This window comes from Lissotriton vulgaris, chromosome 7 (genome assembly GCF_964263255.1).
Source record: "Lissotriton vulgaris chromosome 7, aLisVul1.2, whole genome shotgun sequence".
In the NCBI taxonomy this organism is placed as follows: Eukaryota; Metazoa; Chordata; class Amphibia; order Caudata; family Salamandridae; genus Lissotriton; species Lissotriton vulgaris.
Window position 1 is genome coordinate 834858763 of NC_141695.1, and position 21790 is coordinate 834880552.

The 21790-nt window shown below is 44.3% G+C and overlaps 1 protein-coding gene across 1 annotated transcript in view; it reads right to left on the reverse strand.

Moving 5' to 3' along the window:
- Positions 1 to 21790, reverse strand: part of PCYT2 (phosphate cytidylyltransferase 2, ethanolamine) — a 164639-nt gene that overhangs the window by 52266 nt on the left and 90583 nt on the right. The window contains exon 4 of the mRNA XM_086931174.1: positions 9968 to 10034. Within this exon, the coding sequence (XP_086787300.1) occupies positions 9968 to 10034 (67 nt within the window). The remainder of the gene's footprint in view (positions 1 to 9967; positions 10035 to 21790) is intronic.

Genomic DNA, 21790 nt, shown 5'->3' on the forward strand with positions numbered 1-21790 from the left:
CAAGGAAAACATTTGTTTCAGTGAAAAAGCCAGAATTTGAAACCTCAAATAACTCCATCTCAACTACCTGTTACATGAAAGTAGCTGGCACAAGAAAAGGTCTTCCATCATGAACATGTTTCAGAATTACATAATTGCCACACTTGCAGCTCATGAGGTGGGGGTGGGCTAATGCCACAAGTACCTAGAATCAATCTGGGTCGACTTTCCAACTGGGGTGGGAGAATCAGGCAATGAAGCTAAACTACAGTTTGCTAACTGAATTCTGAATTCATGAACACTTCGTGCTCAGAAGTTCAATTCCTAGCAAATCTATTTCAATCACAATTTCATTACATCAGTCTTGTTAAGCAGTTGCCAACGGCATTATTCACAATTTTAGTGAAAATGTTGCAGAAATTCATGAGAACATCGAATTTTCCAAAATGGTACATCGGTTACTTAAGGTCTTCCCCTGGTGAAGGTCACAGAGATCACTGTAGTGACTGAAATAAGTTAGCAGATCTCTTTTATAACACAAGATCCACTGTACCAACAATACTGCTCTACAATAAATGTGTTGCTGATTTGCTGACAAATTAGATATTGGTCACTTACTTTCTTCACATCGGATGAAGACTTCGAGTGTACAACTCACCTTTCATTGCACAGTTCCATGAAATGTGGATGTTGGCCCTTTACACTGGAGGGTTTATATAATATATATTTTTCATACTGCATCCATTCCTATATTGCTCAACTAATAAAGTCTGTTGAAGCAATGTTGAAAAAATGGAAAAACAATAATTCACCTGTTCATAAAGAAAATATGTTTGCAGCTACAAAATATGAAATATGTAGACCTTACAAAAGAAGGCTGATTTAATCACATTTTGTAACAGCAAATTGTTTATATGTGATAACCTAATGGGTTTGTAGTGTTGGCGTATTTCCAGCAGAAGCTAGTAAGCAACTTGCTAGTAAGTAACTTGGCTGACTGTACCGTGGCTTGAAATATTGAATTATGGAGAAAAGAAAATATTTTCTGATTCTCTGCAGGCTCCAGTAACTCCTAAGACAAGCAGAATTGCCCGTAAACAGAAATTTACGAATTTGAAACAATAAAATATAAAATCAACCATGGAGCAAGGCAACAATTAAACAGTCTTGGAAAGAGCCCAAATACATTTTAAACTTTGGTCTAGAGAGTATATTTATGTTAATGTCTATAGGGGAGACAGCATTATTGCGCTGAGACTGTCACAGTGTTGCTGTGACAGGAGGGGCAGCTCTTAAGCCCACCTTCCCTACGCAAAGCTGCACAGGTGGGTTTTCAGTGCTCTTTATATGGTTAAGCTCAAGGCGTTACTTAAACGAATCCAGCAGTGTGAGGCTAGGAGGCCAGTAGAGCCCTTGTAAACTAAGTGGAAATCTAGCAGTGGAAAGGTTTGTGTGTCAGGCATAGGACATTAAAATCAATGCACTGTCTAGCTGGGAGCCACCATACAATAGTCATGAGTTGGAAGATGCAATCAGACTTATTGGAGAAGACAGTGATGCCTGCATCATAGTCTAGGGTTACTACGGATGGGTCAGCCCTTAGTCAAGGAACCCAGTATGTATACTTTTAGAGTGACGGAAAGTGATCATAGTCACAGAAAGTACAAGAGTGATTTATTGTGTTACTAGTAGAAAGGGCAGATTATCACCTGCAAGAACCTCAATAGTAGAATGCTGACTTAGTGGCAAAAGTTCTCACTGCAAGAGGAAGAGGTGAGCACTGTAACCAGCTGAATGGTCTTTAGGTTCTCCTCAAAAGAGAAATATGCTCATAAAATAATTTTTCAGGAACCAAGCTGTAAGCCTCAGAAACTTAGAATATGCAGAACATTATCTAAAATAGGAAATTTTCCTTTTACTAAAATTGAAGATCTAGTCCAAGTGGTAGGCTAAGACCTGTGACCTTGCAGGGACTGAAGGTCCTGCCTGAACCAAGTACTTATGGGAAATTCTCAACCTGGAAATGAGAAGAGTAGGAAAGAATAAGAAAATTAAATTGTTTCCCAATACAGTAAAAAAGTCTTTCAAGTAACCCCTCCCACATTTCAAATGAAAGTTCACCTCTGAACATCCCGCCAATGGATTTGGATCAAGGGTACCTCCTGGCGCAGCTCCCATTCCCGTGAAGTATGTGTGTGCTTAGTCTTTCTGTTGAACAATTCTAGACTGCTACTCGATGGGTCTCTACGTATTATACTCTTGTCCAACATCTACACCCATAGTGCCACTGTTCAACCATTTGTATTGATGAAGAATGTAGTAGTCATCTTCTCTGTAAAGGCATGTACCCACAACACCTCAACTGATGCATCGGAAGCAGAAGCGATACAAGCTTTAAGCTTCAGGACACTGACACTAACAATCTGTCCTACACCTAGGGTCAACTATATCTTGGGAGCGCATGGGTAGCTTTCTGTCAGGATTTCCAGTAATCCATTTCACATGCTATTTCTAGGGCTGAGGAGGGAAAATATTATCAGGGTCTTATGCACTACAACATCCTAGATTCTAGGGTCTGCGGCACCCCACTCTCCTGGATTCTTAAACTGTGCTTGGAAATAGGAATTAACCTGAATTGAAGATATGTTTCCTGATTCCCGTGCTGTGCTAGGTGGAACTGATTGCGATCTGACTAAAGAAATGCATTTAACCGGATATGAGGCCTAAGTCCATTAGAAATAATCAAACTGCGGTGGAAAGGGACAGCTGAAATGTGAGCAGGTGTACAGTTGTGAAAGGTTCCTGACCCAACGCGGAAGGATTGGCCTGATGCCATAAACAGAACAGCCCTTATTCACTGGGAGGAGAGATTACAGGACTGGTGTGAACAAGGCATCAGAGTCTGAGAGGTTCAGACTGAACAGTGCCCCTGACCAGCCATTCACTCAGTTGTCTCTGTATGCTTCCTGAATCAGCAGAAATCTCCCAACAGAGTTATGGCCTTCAGAAGATCCTAAGTACAGATTCTGAGTGAAGTTCAGCACCAACATACTGTTAAGAATTAACCCCTGCCACAAGCCTGGGTTATTTTCGGTGTGGGGCCTAGTCATTAGAAGGAATTAGGTATATTTGTTGCCCATCTTAGAGGCTGTCCCTTGTCCGTACAGCCAAGATTTAGGTCAAGGTGATGATATTAAAGATGGTGTGGACGAAAAAACAGGACACTGCACCCCTGTCCCGCAAACGCCAACATGATCCTACCATAGGCATGGCATACGGTGCTGAAAGACAGAGCAAAGGACAGTGATTGAGCTACCCGCATCGAATGAGGATCTGCAAAGCTGAATCGGTGAAATAACTGCAGTTCAAGGAGTGCCGGCTCCGTGGAGGTCCACTGGCAACTGTTTAGCTGCAGTGCACAAGATGGCGCCTTGCCCTCGAGTGACAGCTCCAGGAAAGAGGACAGCAGAAATTGAGGCAAGGGTGCGGTGAAGAAGCTCCCGGAAGCTGCTGATGTGCCCAGACATGACTCCTACCAGTGAGAAAAATGATAGAAACACACTTCAGTCTTGAATGGCACTGAGCGAAAACAACTAATAATTTGATTTGATTTTCCTGTCAGTAAAATGGAAAACAAGGGCAACGCCCGGGTATCACAGGGACTGAATACGAGCACTAAATAACTGCCAGTGAAGGGCAAGATAGTTAGGAGGTGAAGTGGTCTCTCTAAAAGGGGTAATTTCTGTTTTCAGCTACTAAACAGATACATTATTTTTTCTTCATAAAAGTCATGAGATATAGAACGTAGTGACAGAGGGAGCAGATTCCATTCACTTCCTGCTAAAACAATGAAGGACCGGCCTCCCCATCTAGCCGGTACAACCTTGGAACTCTAGCTAGTGAAGCAGCCATGCATCAAAGATTTCTAGTTGGATGATTTTGCTCTATCCTGTAGATAAGATACTTGTAAAAGGCTCGGAGAATGGCGACAAGGGCCTTAACATCCTTTTCTTGATAGGGAGCCAGTGCAAGTCCAAAGGTGTTATGAGATTTCCGGGACAAGACGGGCAGCTCCATTTTTAACCACTTGTAGTCTCCTGATCCATTCTTCTGCAAGGACAAGGTAGAGAATGTTCGCATAATCTAACGTGTAGGTTAATGCATGAACACCTGTCTTGCACGTTGCAAGTGAAAGAAGATCAATGAACTTTCTAAGGGTGCTTAACAAACACAAAACAGGTCCCAACTGTAGACCGGACCTGATAATAGTAGGAGAGTTTGAGTCAAACTGGGAGGAGAGATTACAGGACTGGTGTGAACAAGGCATCTGCTGCTGTTGTGGGAGCTGAAGGAAGGGGAAGGAGATTAGGCCAGCAGTTATCAAGACTGTGCTTTCTCACTTGATCAAAGAGAAGGATCTTCATTTTCTCTGCATTGCACTGCAGATGGCTTTTGTGCAACCAATGCAGGACATTGTTGAGACAGGCTCTGAAAGCTGCAGACCCGTCTGCAGATGAAAGGGTCCAAAGTGAGAAGTGGGTATTCTCAGCATATCAAAGTTTTAAAGCAATATTATTCTATCAATTTATCTAGGGGGACCACATAGATGTTAAGTAATGTAAGGCTAAATGAGGAGCTCTGTAGCACCCCAAAAGCCAGCTGTTCTTAATCACCTTGTTAACCTCAGGAGCAGCTGTCTCCGTACTATGGTGGGTACTGAAACTCTCCTGGGTCTGGTGTAGGACTTTGCTGGGTTCCAAGTAAGCAGACATCTGGATATTTACCAGCGTTTGAGGATGAAGGGTGCAACAACATTGGGCAAAAATGGGACAGGACTAAACGGTTGGCCGAAGGTTTCATTAGTAAAGGCAGGGGCGGCCCTAGGCTCATGGTGGCCCTGGGCAGGGAGGGTAGGTAGGGAGCCCCGGAAGAGGGAGTCCGGGCGGGGCAGAGCGCGGAGCCAGTGAAGAGGGGGGTCAGGGTGTTTGGAAATGGAACAGAGCCGGAGGCCGCCAAATCCTTGCCAGGGACCGCCACGCAAATATGTATCCATCCTCAGAGGATTATTATATTAAGGATATGTATTGGTGTGGTGGCCCCTGGGGTTTGGTGGCCCTGTGCAGGTGCACAGCTTGCACAAGCCTAAGGCCACCCCTGGTAAAGGAACCACTTTAAACCTTTTGCAACGAGTCGGGACCACTGCTAACTTCAGCGAGTTGCTAAGAAGCTGGTGATGGGTATGTCCCATGCCCTCTGAGGGCTTAGCAAGCAGGATGGGGGACAATGGTCACCAAGAGACCCTGAATTACACTGCAATAAGGCCTATAGAAATGGAGGCACACTTATTCAAAGAGCATGCACGTTATCGAGGGGTCAGATCGCCAATTGCTCAAGGTAAAATGTCTAGCATAACAGCAGGGTGCAGAAAGCCAGCTTGAATACTCAAAATCTTATTCTCAAAGAACGTAAAAAGGCTTTAACATAGTTCAGCTGAGGCTGGACTTCTAGGGCTACACGCTGTAGGGTTCAGATAGAATTTAGCGATGTTGAATATTTCACAAAGGATATTATCAGTTTCAGCAATGGGATGCGCCTAACAGGCAATCTGAGCTGTTTTAATGGCCTTGTGATACAGCATTAGGAGCCAGTTGTTAGACTCTTTATCATCCTCATACTTCAGCCGCCATTTGCATTCTAGTTGTTTACAGTCGTTAAGACCAGAGGTTCTGTCAAAAACCATGGTCCCAACGGGCATCTGTGCTTAGCTTTAACAATTGTATTAGTTGGAAGGGTGTCAACAGTCTCATGAGCCAGAGATTTACTAACTTGAGGTCAGAGTCCATGCACCAAAAGAATTGACTGCGATGCCGAATTGGATGAAATAATACAAGCAGCTTAACAAGGAGTACAGCCTTGCTGCTAACTAATATCACAGAGCTAATGAATTACAAACAAGCATTCAGAAATCACAGGCTAGAGATGGAGACAGACCAGAGAGCCAGATGTGGGCAGCATCTGTGTGCAATATTATCACACACTTTAATGAAGATGAATCACACTTCCTTAGCCAACGGATTAAGCAAAACACTACTTCAGAGAGATAGAAATGAAAGTAACAGATTTTCCAAAACTATGCAAAGAAGCAAAGATTCGAAACGCCCACGATGAAAACTGTAACCGTTCTAAAGCGTCAGTATATTTGACATCAAGCGACAACTAGAAAGAAATTTGCCCCAGCACATGTGCTTAAAATAAAGATCGAATAGTTCCATATGAGGATACCACATGCAAACCAGCATTGAAATTACTTGTATTTATTTGGTTATTGTAATAAAGCATGTTTGTATTGATTGTATTGAATAGAATGGTTGCTTTTCCTACAGCCCCCTCTAGTGTCTTCCAATAAAATGTCTACTCGAATGGTAGTAAGGCAATTACTTCATCCAGTAGGATGCCCCGCCCAACTTACAGTCCACCACCATGATGCAGTAACGTACACATCACTAGGGCTGCCACCTTTCCCATTGGGACATACCAACCATATCGGCACAATTTAGATTCCGCAAAGGTACGGACGGAACAGTGTAAAATAGAAGATTACGGGAAAACGTCTGAATTCATTTTTAGGCTTCGCCTGAGAAATCTGTTGTTTTTAATATAAACCTGGCTTCTACTTGGTTCCTGTTCGTGATTTTTACCTTTCCTCCATTTCTATTGAATATAGCATATTTTCCTGCATTTTACCAGTGCTTGTTCCTCGCCTACTTCTCTTATCAGTTGCTCGCTGCCGAAATACTGTGAACATCTGGTTTGGTGGAACAAGTTTTTTTTTATAATGTTTTGCCTTTTACTATTTCAGCATATTTATATTCCAATTTATCACCTAGAGTGATTAAGTGATTTGACTTCAGGATCCCCAGCTCTTGAGTCAGCAGTCTACTGTGCCACAAACTCTCCCCCCCCAGCGTTACCTGTCGGGAAACTCTTTCCTTCTTCCAGACAATGATTGATGAAAACAAGTCTTTAATCGTTACATAGGCCAAACCGATGCATTACCAATGCTTGTTAACATGGACGTTATGTCTTTGCTTACTTTAATTAACAATCCGGGACCATTAAGGTAGCTTCAGGATACATTACCATTTTTTTCTGTTTTCATTTACTGTTTAAAGCATGTAATTATACTCGGCTTTAGGTGGTTTTCCTAATTTATGTACCGACCAGGATATAAAAATACTGTGCATGCCAGTATAAATGGGCAGGTGGCAACGCTAGACATCACCCTTGTCCTTGCCACATGCCAAGAACAATCATCGGACTCAGATCAAGAGGAGCCCTTCTACGTCTTTCCTTCGGGAGCATTGATGCAAACTTTTAGTCCGCACTTGTGTGACACTCCTAGGTTTATAATGTGCCACCCTCTGACCTTTCCATGCCTCACGAGTGCACATTTGAGTGACTGAGCAATGGAACAAAAATGTTGATGCAATATGGAGATCTCCAAATCTATTTTGCACTCAATGTACCGTAGTTCAGTGCATATAAAGATAAACGCAATACTACAAATACCGCGTAGTTTGGAAAACAAGCACTGGTAAAGCCAATAATCTCACCTTAGGGACCTATTGGCTTTGCCGATGGTTTCTACTGGAGCATGGACGACTAAAGAGTGCAAAAAATTGAAACGCGCTTATTTTCTTTTCTAATTACCTATCCAATTTGGATTGGTAAATAAAAAATAAAGCAAAATAGTGCCCTCCCCCCCCCCGCCCAAAAAAGCTGTTGCGGACAAACAGAGGGCGAGTGTGGGGGAGAGGGGCAACGGGGGAACAACAACGAGTGAAGGGAAGTACAAAACACGGACTAGTGAGTAATGTGATGTGCGGACGAAAAAGCAGTGCACAGGCTGGAGAGAGGAATGTTGAGTGGGGGAGTAAAAGGACAAGAATGCAACGCAGGGATAAAGCACACAAGGGCAAGACTGAGGAGACAGGAATAACCACATGAGCAAGAGAGCAAAATAGACTGTGGTAGGGGGAAAATCGTTGTGCAAGATTGAGACAGCTGGAAACCACATGCAGTGTCATGGAGTGCTTAAGCAATATGAAACAAAAAGCAGTGCCTGGAAAGAAGGCAGTGCATGGACACAAGTAATGAGTCTCTGCTCCAGGAGAGGGACAAGATTACGGATAATGGGGCGACCCGGTGTCCCTCAGAACCTGGGTATTGGTAATATAGGAAACAATAGGTGCTGTTGGGTGATACAATGGCTGTGATCGCTGTATTCAATACAAGGGTAAACATATTTCACAATTCCTTATTCACAATACATGAAAACACGATTTTAGTTTAAGAACACACCAAGAAAAAAGTTTAAGAACACACCAAGAAAACTCATGTAGAGTTGATTTACTCTTATTATATGTTCAAAAAGTATTGAATATTAAATGGCTGTCACAGACAAATATTTTTCATTTATTGTGAATCAGGAATTGTGAAATATCTTTACCCTTGTATTGAATACAGTAATTACAGCAATTGTATCACCCAACAGAACCAATTGGTTCCTATATTACCAGGAGAGGGACAAACACAAAAAAGGACGTATGGGCCACACAAGCGAACAAATAAAAAGCAAGCAAATAAGTGACAGTAAAGCAATGAATGGGCTTTAACAAAACTGTGATCTGACAATAGGCCTTCTATAAACAGAAAGCCTGTGCTGTCTGGTAGGGGAGACCTAAAAATGGTCCTGTGGCCTAATCAATATATATTTGCATTCTGACAATTGCACCTTAGTTAGAACCACAAGTAATAGCAACGAGTAGTGGCAAACCCAATTGGTCTTGCCTACTGGCTTTGTCAATGTCAATGCTGTTCGCAGATGCTGTGCAGCATGGTCCAAAATAAAAATAAAGGCACTGATACATTGTCCAGTTTCAACTTAACCCCTTCCACGCTCATGACGAGCTAGGCTCGTCATGGCGTAGCCTCCTCGCACGCTGATGACGAGCCCAGCTCGTCACGTAAAGTGCGGTTTTAAAAAACTTAGCACAGGAGCGGAATTGCGCTAGCGCGCATGCGGTTAAGGGGTTGCTAATATAAATAGCAAGATAGAAACAATGTTAATGTTTTAAAGTGATGCACACAACTTTCAAAGCAACAGCTTCAACATTCATGAATCATGCAACAGAAAACTGTCAAAACGTTAATGTTTGCAGAGACTTTTTTGCTTAATTTTACTCATTATAAATTATACTAGGCAAATGTCAGAAAAGGTGGCTTAAAAAACTAACAACTTCATAGAAGATGTTTTGCTTCCATTACAATTCAAAGATTGCACCAGCCCCCTCTATGAAAGTCAGCTTTAAAGATATGAAGGGCATGCATGACTAAACTTCTGCTCTGGAAAGAAAAGTTAAAATTGTGTTAAATAGCAAAAGAGGTGCAACACTTTCAGGTCTGAGCTTACCTTGCCTTTCATATTCCTCTGCCATCTCAATTGTTCACCCATCCTTTGACAATTCTATTGCAGACATCAATCGCTTCACTCCAAATGAATTCTTGGAACCATCCCTGGCCTATATATTCACTCACCTCTTTCACCCCCAAAACTAGCAACCGTCTCCAGCCCCCTGCCTTTCAATCTTGTAAGGAGGCTAGGACTTGCCCTATCAAGCACCTAGTTTTGATCTGTACTGCAGCTGTAACAATCTATAAGGTAATCACGCCTTGGGAACAAGGACTCAGTCGGAGAAAAGGAAAACTAACAGTGGTATGTGACACGGACCATAAACCTACATTTCAGACTCAATTTTACATCTTTTGTATCCTTGGCCATACAAGTGCTCTCTCTTGCAGTCTAAACCAACCTCATCCACACTTAATGCAGGTCTGCCACTCTATATCCTGAAACCACTCCAGTTTATTACTCTTCCCCTGCAACTCACCATCTATGTCAGCCCAAAGTCTTCTCTTCCACACTTACCTATACCTTTTGGCATTCTTCACCTCCTCATAGGTGTCTTTTCCATCCACAGTCAGTGTGATATCATCTACATAAAAAAAGACAGGAGTTTGTCACTAGACCCTACAAGAGAAGATGCTATCCTACCCATGGAAAGTAACTCTGAGCCTCCCCCAAAGAAACATACACGAGCACAAAAATATTCATCTTGAGCCTGAAGTCGAAATGAAAGCACTCCATCAGAGGCTTGAAAAACCTTTACCACCCTTCATGGAAACATTCCGCCCCCACCATCGTCCACCCAATAGCACCATCCTCAAAGAATGTCAAGCCTCCGAAGCATGGCCTACCTGTCCTTGATGGTTCTTGCCTCCTACAGTTAACCACGGCGCACTTCTGTTCGCAGTACCTGCTGCCCACATTATAAAATCAAATTAAATGAAAAAATATTAATAAAGCTCATAGCTACTCTAAGGGATCCCAGCGCTATCTGTGGCAGCGGACAGAGGAGACATCTTTACTGAGCGGTGACTTGGAAAAGCCACGTTTTAAGGAGTTTTCGGAAAGGCAAATGGTTGGACTCCAGACGTATGTAGGGAGGGAGGGCATTCCAGAGCCTAGCAACGCTATAAGAGAAAGAGCGGCTGCCACTTCTTACTCTCTTTATTTTTGGAACAACAGCGAGCAAGAGGTTCGCTGAGCGGAGACTTCTGTTAGGGTGATAAGGGGTGACAATGGATTGATTATCGTCGGTCCTTTACCCCAGAAAGACTTGTGGGTGATGCAAAGAGCCTTAAATTTGATTCTATCCAATATCGGCAACCAATGAAGAGTCTCCAGCGCAGGCTTGGCAGATTGCTGATAACGGATCTTGAGGAGCAGGCTAGCTGCGCAATTTTGAATAACCTTTAGTTTAGCGGTAGTGGCTTGGGACGCTCCAGATAGAGCGCTTTCCCATAGTCCAGGCATGAGAGAATCAAAGCCAGGACCATTATCCTTCTAGCAATGAATGGGAGAAGAGGAAGAATTTTTCGAAGCATTCTCAAGATGCCATAGCATGTGGTAGAGAATTTCGCAGCTTGATGGTCAAAAGTCAGCAAGCAATCAAACCACATCCCCAAACTTTTGATCTGATTCTCTGGTGCTGGAGCAGGGCCTAGAGACACTTTGGCCACAGTAGCCCTGAATTAAAAATTGGAGTGTTGCCTAGGAGCATGAGCTCTGTCTTACCTCATTCAGTTTCAGAAACGAACTTCGCCTTTGAAGAACTGAAAGGACCGGTCTTCTAAGAAGGACTGCAGCCAGGTGATAACACCCCCAGTCACTCCAAGACTCCTGAGGGTCAAGATATTATAATTAACGGTGTCGAATGCGGTACTGAGCTCCAGGCGAACAAAAGCTGATGCGCCACCCTGGTCCAAACTCCTCCTGGACTCTTCAGCCACCACTAGAAGAGCTGTCTCAGTCCCATGTTAGGGTTGGAAACCCGTCTGTGAGGAGAGAAGCAAGTTGTTAAACTCCAAGAACCCAGATAGCACTGAATTAGCATGCCTTTCCAGGATTTTACTAATCGCTGGGAGGAGGGAGATTGGACGATAATTCCCCAAGCGCTCCGGGCCAAGATTGGGTTTTTTGAGTAGTGCTTTCACCATGGCACATTTCCGAAGGTGGGGGAACCTCTCCCGAGATATAGGAGTTAATCAATTTGCGAATCACTGGGAGAATTGTTCCTGTCGAAGTTCAGAACATGAGGAGAGGCGGGATCTCTAGGCGAGCCTGATTTTACACGAGCCAAGATCGATTCTAGAAATTTGAGGTTAAGCAAAGGGATATGTTCCAAAGTCACTTGGGTGCAAGAAGGAGAAATAACCGTGGGGGACAGGTCCTTATGAATGCCTGTAAGAGGGAAGGTGAGATGTTGTTGATTTTCTTGTAGAAGAATTCTCCCAGATCATTGCATCGGGCTATGGCGCCATCGGCGGTGGCTTGTGGGGAGGGAGGTTTGATAAGGGTTTTAGAAATGCAGAAGATTTCTCACAGAGAGTTGGACGCTAGGCTAATTTTTTACCCATAATAAGCCGCTTGGGCGGATTTCATTTCAGCTTGGTAGATTTTAATAAATTCTCTATATTTTTGTTTACTAGAGGCTGCATAGTCCCTTCTCCATTTTCTTTCAAATTTTTTACAGGCTTGTTTATGTACGCAGAGCTTAGGAGAATAACACGGAGAGATCTTAGACTTAACTTTTTTGCAAATGGATTTTTTAGGTAGAGCACATTACAAAAAATAAAGCACAAAGCTTGTGCCTAGGCTCATCTACTCAAACTACATGTTTCCAAAAGAGGCTGCAAAAGCTTGCGCACTGCTTGGCTCACCTGTACTTTTACAATAAAGATATCAGCAATGTGCTTTTATGAGGGGTCATGGTATAAATCATGAATTCAAGGTTAGACCAAAGCTGGACTATCGAGGGATAGCACGCACGATTCTGGTAGGTAATAGTCCGGCAGAACTACTCTCAGGGGTCTATCCAATTGTGTACAAGTACAGTGAGCCGACACCAGGTCAAGGAGCCCAGAGGGCCCAGGGACACTTGCATCATTTTCTAATCAGCTACTGGGTGGGTTGCAGACTTGTATCTAAATACCTTGCTCACTTGGGAAGCAACGAGAGAAAAAATATACAATTCTGTCTATTCTACAGCACAACAAAAATATTTACCATCAGTCCTTGTCTTTTTAGGTCTTGCGTGGCGTACTGCGCAGTCGAGCTCGCGAGATTTTATGTCTCAGAGTGAACTTCACTAGCGAGGGTTAAGCCCCGCCCCTCTTCTCCGTTGGCTGGCCTCCTAAACAGTGGTCAGCCATTGGAAAAGAGGTCCCAGGGACGTTCTTCTTTCTCTTTAAGCCTCGTCCTTTTTAGATTGGGTTCCTTGTTATTTGTATGGGTGGGGAGTAGAAAATGTGTTTAGAGTCCACAGCGTATCTATTCATACTTCCAATCTGGTCCCTCTATAAATACAGCCCTGACTTCAAGACCCATATATAATCAGTTGTGTTCGCATTTGACTTCTTTTTTCTTCAGATTGAACGTTGGAAGGCACCTTTTTAATGCTGAATAGGGTGGGGATTAGGCATACATTAGCTTAACCAAATTACAAAAAAGAGCTTTTAGTCTTACCATATTGACACGTCCTCATTTTGAAATTGAAACCTGGAGCCGTCTGTCTACTCTCAGCTTTGGGAATGACAAATCAAGGTTTGCCCCGTACCACAAATTGTAAATAAGTGCTAAGCAAAAACGTGTGAGTTACAAAATCTGACTGTGCAGTATGCTGTCCATCTAGCATGTTGAAAATTACATGTTGACATGCCTATTCTTCCCATGCTGCAAATTTTTAGATCTGGGTTTGTCAATTCTGGATTTACATAGGACTGATCTAGGTCAACACTTTAGGTCTGAGAGACTGTTGCAAATATGCACTTTTCCTTTTTATGCCGAAAACAGAACAGTTTCTGTTTACCAGCTTTGGACATTAGTGTTTACTGAAATTACAAAATACAGTGGCGTTTGTAAAACACGACCTATTCAATAAAGTATGCCAAACAGCTTGCCTCGCTGCTTTCCCGACTTGTACAGCACTTCTCGTTGTAAATTTCCATGAGGGCAGAGTTTTTCACAATAATGTTATTGTTCTGGTAGAATTTGCACAGGTTGCGATTCCCTCTGCCTGCTCTTGATAGGGCTTGGGTCTATATAGCTCTATACATTTACATGCATAGGATTTTCCAACTGGCTAGTTTTCATGTTGTCGATCTCGAAACGATGGAAGACTGAGTAACCTCTGGGATTGTAATCTCTGCCAGGTGCATTAAGGTGCTGATAGGTATTACCACCTAACAGTACCACCACAGATTACAGATCTAGTGCAAGTGAAAATGGCGATTTTTATGAGCTTTTTCGTGTTTTCTTGGCGTTGCAGCATTTAGACAGAAGTGGGCATTGGGCGATGTTGGTTTCTCTTACTCTTAATGACTCACCACCCTGTTCTGGGAAGTGCCGTGCGGTGTCACATTGTAATGCAATACTGTTTTGGGAAGAACACAGTGCCAAGATGTACAAGACTGTTTTAGAAACTGGAGGGGTGTGATGTCTAGTTGAGTTTTGCAAACACTGCAATGTTATGGTGTAGAGATCTGTGCTTCTGGCGCACTCTGCGCATGTAAAAAATGGCTCAGATGTTTGGAACACACCTATTTTTGTGTAGTGAGAGGTAGTAAGATGCCTAGATTTATTTCAAGGAGTGTCTTAAGTGGTATTAGGCACAGATCATGTTTGTGGGCATTGCACAATGGCCTTTTAGGACGGTCCTGCTTTTGAGAACAGTGCAGGGTTATGATGCAGAGCACGGTTTAAGAACTACTAAAAGGCCAAGGAAGCTTCACTGGGGCTACACTCAGCGTCCACTCCCAGGCCCAGTGTACTTTTGGATGCTTGGAAAGATAAGGGCTGGGCTCGGAATGCAATGGCCAAATATGCAACTGATCCCGAGCTCCTCACGACTGTCTAGGCTTACAAGAATCCACAGCAGTCAGCCTTGCTAGGTGCCAAGTGATGCTGCACCCTCAAAGTCTGTCTTGCTGGCAAATGCAATGTCCCATCCCTGTCCACCAACTGCATTTTAGGCTGCTACTTAACAGGAGCCTGGGGCAACCACCACGCTGTGCAATTCTTCTACAGTTTAATATCACCCCTGATGCCAGACATGGGTGCCAGGTCCCATAAGCAACTAGGCAGATATTTTATCGCTTTGCTTTTGAAAACTACATTTTACTGCTCAGCGCCGCATCCAGCAACCACTGCGCTGTGCGGCTCTTATGCCAGGCCTTCCACTTCTTATTGGGAGCTTTAGCCACAGGAGCTGTTGTGCCCATGACTTGAAGATGCTTCAGGAGCCAGGCCTCTCAGGCCCCATTCAACTGAATACGCCTGACTGCTCCAGGACGTTACCATAGGAGACTTCGCACTACCTATTCCCTACTCCAGTGGATGTGTTATTGCATATTTAGCAGCATCATTTAATATACTTGTTCTTGAACTATTGAAAACTAGCAGAAATTAGTAAAACTAAACAGAACCACTAACAGACTGGATGTTCTTTTTTCATGTATAGTCTGTCTTCCCTCTCTGGAGACTGCGACACTAGAGTTAAGTTGGTCGTTCAGGCTAACCTAAAACATTTATGCTCAGAGGCCTAAGTGGTACACCCTCATCTAGAACTGTTTTAGAAACAGATCTGTCGTTTCAAATACTTAAGCTCTTGCCTTAATAAGTAATGTCTGCATTAAAGTAGACAGAGTCAGAGAAAAAAAGTTAGGCAACAAAAATGGAGGAATCGTTAGCTCGAAAAATGGGTTTAGATGAAAAATCATTTTCACAAATACCTGCAAACCATGAAAAAATAGAATAAAAGCCATAGCCACTGCCTCGGACAAGGGTTTTTTATAGTTTGGAAGCCCTAGACCAGTGTTATCAGGCACGCAGAGTTACAGTTACACTTCAAAGATTGCGGGGCTGTGCATAATGTGTTAAATTATGTCCCAGTTACTTAAAGTACTCATAGTAAGTCCACATAATTTTGTTTTTATTGTCGAGATAGGATACCTTTAGCTCCAAGCATTACACCTTGTTGAACATCTTAATTTAGTTGGACAGACACACCATAGTCCTAGTCATCTTTTGCGGAGTTTTGCTATTTGGCAGACGGGGTGACCTCTGGTTCACCTCTTGATCCTTTACCCCCTAAAATCTGGAAATTCTGTCGTGAAGAGCTGTTCTCCCCAGTATTTTCCATCTGTTGCCAGTCTCTCACGTCAGCACGGGTGCCAGAATGCTGGAAACTGGCGGTGGTTTCCCCATTGCTTAAAAAGGAGAACCTAGACCCCACATGTCCAGCCAATTTTAGGCCCATCTCCCTCCTGCTATTTCCCATTAAAATTTTGGAAAAACTGGCCACAAAACACCTTTCCAACTTTCTGGAGGTAAATCATTGTTTGGATGTGGCTCAGTTTGGGTTTCGACCGGCACACGGGACAGAGTCGGCCTTGGTGACTGTCCTCGATGACCTTCGGACGCGTGCCGACCAGGGTCAAGCAGCCTTTCTAGTGCAACACGGTCAACCATGCAATCTTGATCAGGAGATTGAGAGAGGCTGGGGTGTCGGGCCTGGCCCTTGAATGGCTGATGTCATATCTCGATCAAAGGCACCAGGTAGTTGCTCTGCCACCCTTTCAATCGAACATCAAGAGGGTTGGGCAAGGAGTGCCCCAGGGCTCAGCCATTAGCCCTATCCTCTTCAATTTGTACCTGCGTCCCCTGATCAGGTTGATCAGGTCGTTCGGTATCACAGTCACCAACTACGCCGATGACACCCAACTTATCTTCTCGTTTGAAGGTAAGGGAGGGGTGTCACAGGAGGTTTTCCATCGGTGCAGGTGTACTACGGCAGAATGGTTGGGTAATAATTCCCTCCAATTTAACAGCTCAAAAACTGAGGTACTACACTGCTCCATGGACCGGATTCCCAGACCTCTACTACAGGGTTTCTGGCCCCCCGACTTCCAAGGCACTAGTTTGCCTGCTGACTCGGTTCGGAACCTGGGGGTTATGTTCAGCTCTGACCTACAGCTGGACATAATGGTAAATAAAACGGTGGCTACATGTATGGCGCTACTTGGCTCTCTGAGAAAGATCTTACCCTTGCTCCCGACACAGGCAAGACCAGAGGTAGTGCGGAGCATAATATTAAGTCGTCTCGACTATTGCAACGCATTACTGCTGGGGGCCCGACTACTGTATTAGGAAAACTCAAACGCATACAGAATTTCGCTGCCAAACTGGCACTGTTGCGACGGCGCTCGGATTCTTCTACCAAGGCACTCAGAGACCTCCATTGGCTCCCTATTTCTCAACGGGTGAACCTCAAGGCTCTATGTCTGGTCTTCAGAGCGTTACACAATCAAGGCCCGACCCCTTTGCAAGAACTTTTCTCATGGTACCTCCCATCAAGAACACTCCGGTCAGCTTCGGCTCACTTAGTGGTAGTACCTAAGTTCATAAGATCCCGGATGGGAGGACGATCCTTCAGGATCACCGCAGCACGGCTGTGGAATTCTTTGCCGCTAGGTTTAAGGGGCCTGGAAGATTTAGTCAGCTTTAAAAAAGCGTTAAAGACTTACTTGTTCCCCAGAGCAATTTAACAGAGTGGTAGCTGGTAAAATCATGTTCTGTGTCATCATAGTCTAAGCGCCAGGATGCCCGTTGGGTGACAGTGATCGCGCTATACAAGAACGCCTATACATACATACATACATACATTGCTTAATTTGTGCAGGTGGTTGGGCCGGGCACTCATTTTTGGGAATATGGACTTATTTTTCATCTACCTTTGACCAATCTAAGAGAAAGAAAGGCAAAAGAGGGAGAGTACGTTAGGAAAAGAAAGCAATGGAGAAAAGGAACGTCTAAGGTGAGATAAAAGATACAGGAGCTACTAGCTGGTGGAATCTGTAGTATTAAGCACCACTTTGAGAGCACTGGTGGTGGGCTCCCAAGAACGCTCTGGAGCCCGAGTCTTATCTATATATTTACTTACCAAAATACGCACTGGAACTGGTCTACTATTTGACCAGAAAACCGTCCAAGTTACTTTGTTTGATTAATCCTCATCACTCACTGTTCTGTCTGGCAGCTCAACTCTCCTCATTATCTGGGATTTCATTATATACCCCCGAAGTTACTGCCAATTGACATTTCAAATTTCCGCACAAGTGGAGCACTTTTATAGATTCATGTTGCAATAGCAATGTCAAAAGGTGAAATATACATTAAAAAATAGCTGCACTGGGGGAGGAGCCAAGATGGCGACGGGAACGGACGTGTAGCCCCTCGGCTCCTCGATCCTTTGTTCTTTGCGATGATATCCTGACCTTTATCCTGCCGCTGTGGGATAGCGAGAGGACGGCAAGCGAGCGCTGCATTTACCGGTGCTCCCCTGATGTCCCTGCCTGCCTGAGATCCCGCAATATTACCAATTGCTTTACGGCGCTCGTCCCTACCCCCGTAATCGAGACCCAGGCTGGGATGCAGATATGGCGGCTGCCGGAGCTGCGGGAGGGTACGGCTGCAGAGTGAACCCGAGGTCTTGATTGGCGCCGCTGTCTCCGAATATGTGCGACTGCCTGCCACTTTTGAATTGCGTGCCTGCCGACCGGGAGTTCTCACAAGTGCCGCTGCAACCGGGACCTGCAGGGGAGGTGAGTGGCACCACCCCTATGATGGGAGGCATTCGGACACTGTAGCTTCCCCATAAGCCTGCTACCGCTCCGAATTGATTTGCGTGAGGTCCCATCACGGATCGCCCACTGCCTACGGATCTGCCCAGGGACAGCGACCTGAGCCTCTGTGATTCTATGGTATTTGCGCCCCGGTGCCACTGTGATTCCCCTGACGGGGCTGGCAAGATGGCTGATCCAGCTGCGCTGACTACCTGCGTTGCCTTCGATAAGCACTAGACTGTGTTGCGGGACCCTGGGTACTGTACTAACTTTGGGACCGCGCCTGTGCTAATGGAGAAGATGGGACCCCCGGCTGCTCTAACTCCGGGCTCTATTCTCGGTGCACTCGACAACTTGCGGGCGGACGTGCATGAAGGCTTTCTACTGCTGTCCAAGAGTCTTGATGCCGCCATGACCGGGGTGGATTCCACATCATTGGCTTCCTTCTTTCACCGTGACGCTCTGCCTATCCTGAATCTAGATCGGGCTACATTGTTGCCTCACGACTGCTCTGCACTTCGGCTCTCTGACAGTGCCGGCGGACGCGTTCTGATGCCTGCTTTCATCACCAGCGCTACACTGTCTCCATGTCTGTCGGAACTTGTAACTTTTGCCTGGACTTTGCTGCCTTCTGGAACGGCGCCGCAGACGCGGCATTTGTTTAGCCTTAATGGCCACGCTCGGCTGGCCCTGCTTCTGCCTTTCATTATTCTACAGCTTTGGTTGGCACCACTTCGTGGTGTTCATGGATTCGGTCTAGACTGGAACCGTCCATTTTGTCTTGGAACAACGTCTCCCTGTCGACAGTGGCCATCTTGTTCCTTTGTTTTACTAGTGGGGGTTCCCCCACGGGGGTCCCGGCCGGGGGGACGGGTACGGACTGGCCAGGGTTAGCGGACTTAAATTGGTGGACTGTATATTCCTGGCTGGCGAGATTTCGGATTGAAGCGCTACTATACAATATATTAGTGATCCTCTAATGACTTTATGTGATGCTTTCATCTCCCTGCTTTTGCCGATGCACATGTGGGGTGGTGACGACTTGGTTTCGAATGGCGGGTTGGGACTCGGAATGGGGTACCTCCTAAGTGCGTATTGCTGTGATACCCGTGATCTCTCCCTATTTTCTCAGTATTGTATGCTATCTATTCTTTACTGTGTATGGGGTAGAAGTGGTCGTATGGCTGGGGTGTCCGGGGGACTTAGTACTTGGTGGGCTCCTCCCCTCTTTTCCTCTTTCTTGGGAGTTACCCTTCTGTGGGTTTCTTGGGGCGACAGGCACGTTTGTGGGGGGGGAGGGCCATAGCTTCTTCAACGTGCAGGGTGGGGGGGTTGGGGCTTGATTTCCTTTCTTCTTGTTTCTATGGCCTTTTCTTCTTTTTTTTCCTCTTATTCCTCTTTCTTTTTCTCTTCTTGTCTATCTGGGGTCAGACGGGAGGTTGGGTTTGGTTCTTTCCGGGACGATTTTTGTGCTTCGTGTCTATGTCTTATCACATGGTTGATTGATTTCCTAATTACGAGATCGATTATATTGCATAGTCACTGAATGATTACAATTCTTTTGCTCTTCCTTCCCCCTTTTCCAAAATTGTTTGAGGGCGCATTATCTATCACGAATTTTTTCCATATAATGACTGCTTTATATACGTCGTCACATCCTTCCATTGCTGCTATTGAATGATCCCTCTAATATCCTACTATACTGTTGATAAGCTGGATTATAACTCCTTAAGTGATATATTCTTTGGGTGGGCGCTAACTAGGGCGATGTGTGCTTCTGCGCTGGTGTATCATTATTGTAATGATGTATGCTAGTATTTCAATAACGATGTCTCCTTTTTGGATACCCCTGTATGTGGTTCGCCCACTCAGCCACCCGATCTGACTTTAGGACGATTCGTCAAAATGATAAAATGAAACCCTCTTTATCCTTTTCCTCCGCTCCCTTGCCTGTTTAGCGCGGCGTTGTTACCTTTATCATCTATTGCAGTGCAAGGTACCCTGTTAGGATGTATATTGTCATAGCGGCCGGCCCGCAGTGGTTGTAGGCAGACGCTGTGTACTATGTTTGCGATAAATAAAGGTTTTCAAAAAAAAAAAAAAAAAAAAATAGCTGCACTGAGGCATGTCAGTATTTTAAGCCTGGAACCTGCGAACCCTGCTCATTCATGTGGGGATCATTACAGAACCAAAGCCTTTAATGGTGGTCCAATATAGGAGCCACTCACCACCTACCAAAACGATGTGCTTCTTACAACCATTGTTATAGTCACGTCCCTTTCCGGTACATTACCAGAACAAAGTTGGCTTGCAGGACAGAGAGAGAGGGAGAGAGAGTGAGTGAGTTTGTGTGTGTAATGGTAGTACAGTATAAACCCACTGCTACAATTTTGAACACAATCTTCCCACAGAACTGTGATTGAAGGCGGCCATCACCAACTAGTGATCTAATATTTTCACTTGATATAATACATAGATTAAATAAAACTAAAAGGCACCTGTTCGAGCAAAACATTCATAACCAGGTGGATGGATGGATGAATGCTGGAAGGTCATTGTGACCTCCGATACATCCATTCTGTGGAGCTCGGTGCTCTTAAGGTGGGGACAGGACCATCGGATGCTTCCGAACCAGGTAATAAATGGGTCAGATAGAAAATGCAGATTTACTAATGAGGATTGCTGCAATGCTTTGTTCTATATTAAGATGGTGTGTGTTTATATACCATATGTTTATGTATCTAGTTTAAGTACGGTATACGATTTGCACGCATGAACTGTAACAATACTTCACAGTATTGAATGCACTGCTGTAGTAGATACACATAGGTATCCTTTCTGGGTTTGAAAGTATTTATATCATATCTAGAGTGGGGTGAGGTGCACACAAGCTTTCTCAATAGAGTGTCAAAAAAAATAGTCATTACGGGTACTGGGATAGGCTTAAATGACGCACTGCTTGACTGTCCCTCTTAAGGGGCTCAATAAGCACTGGGGTTACTTGCTTATGGCAAGGCAAGTGTCCACCATCTCTTTGAAAATGAAAGTGTCTCTGGGAAAACTGTTAAAAACCACATTCATTTAGAGTGCAATTTAAAAATGGTACCTTTCTACAGGTTTACATCCATAGATGGTATACTACTATCCCAAAAAATCTTCAACTAGTATATTCTTAAAACAATGCACGAAAAATGAACCTTGACTTAAAGTTGCATTTTTTCCTCCTTCATTTATTTTGAATGTCGCTCTCCTTTCCTTCGTCATGCCTCGGGACTACTCTAAACCGAATACTTGTCTTAATCTCTTTTTCTTTAAAACCATATCCCTGAAACCCAACCATATCTATTGATTCCATCAAACATTTATTTCTCACATAACCCTCTCTAATGATCACACCCAAGTCATTAATGTACCAACAAAGAAAATTGAGTAAATGCATGGAATGGATTCTTTGACAGCAAACAACTAATCAGAATAACCAATAGATTGACCACTAACTTTAGGCTTC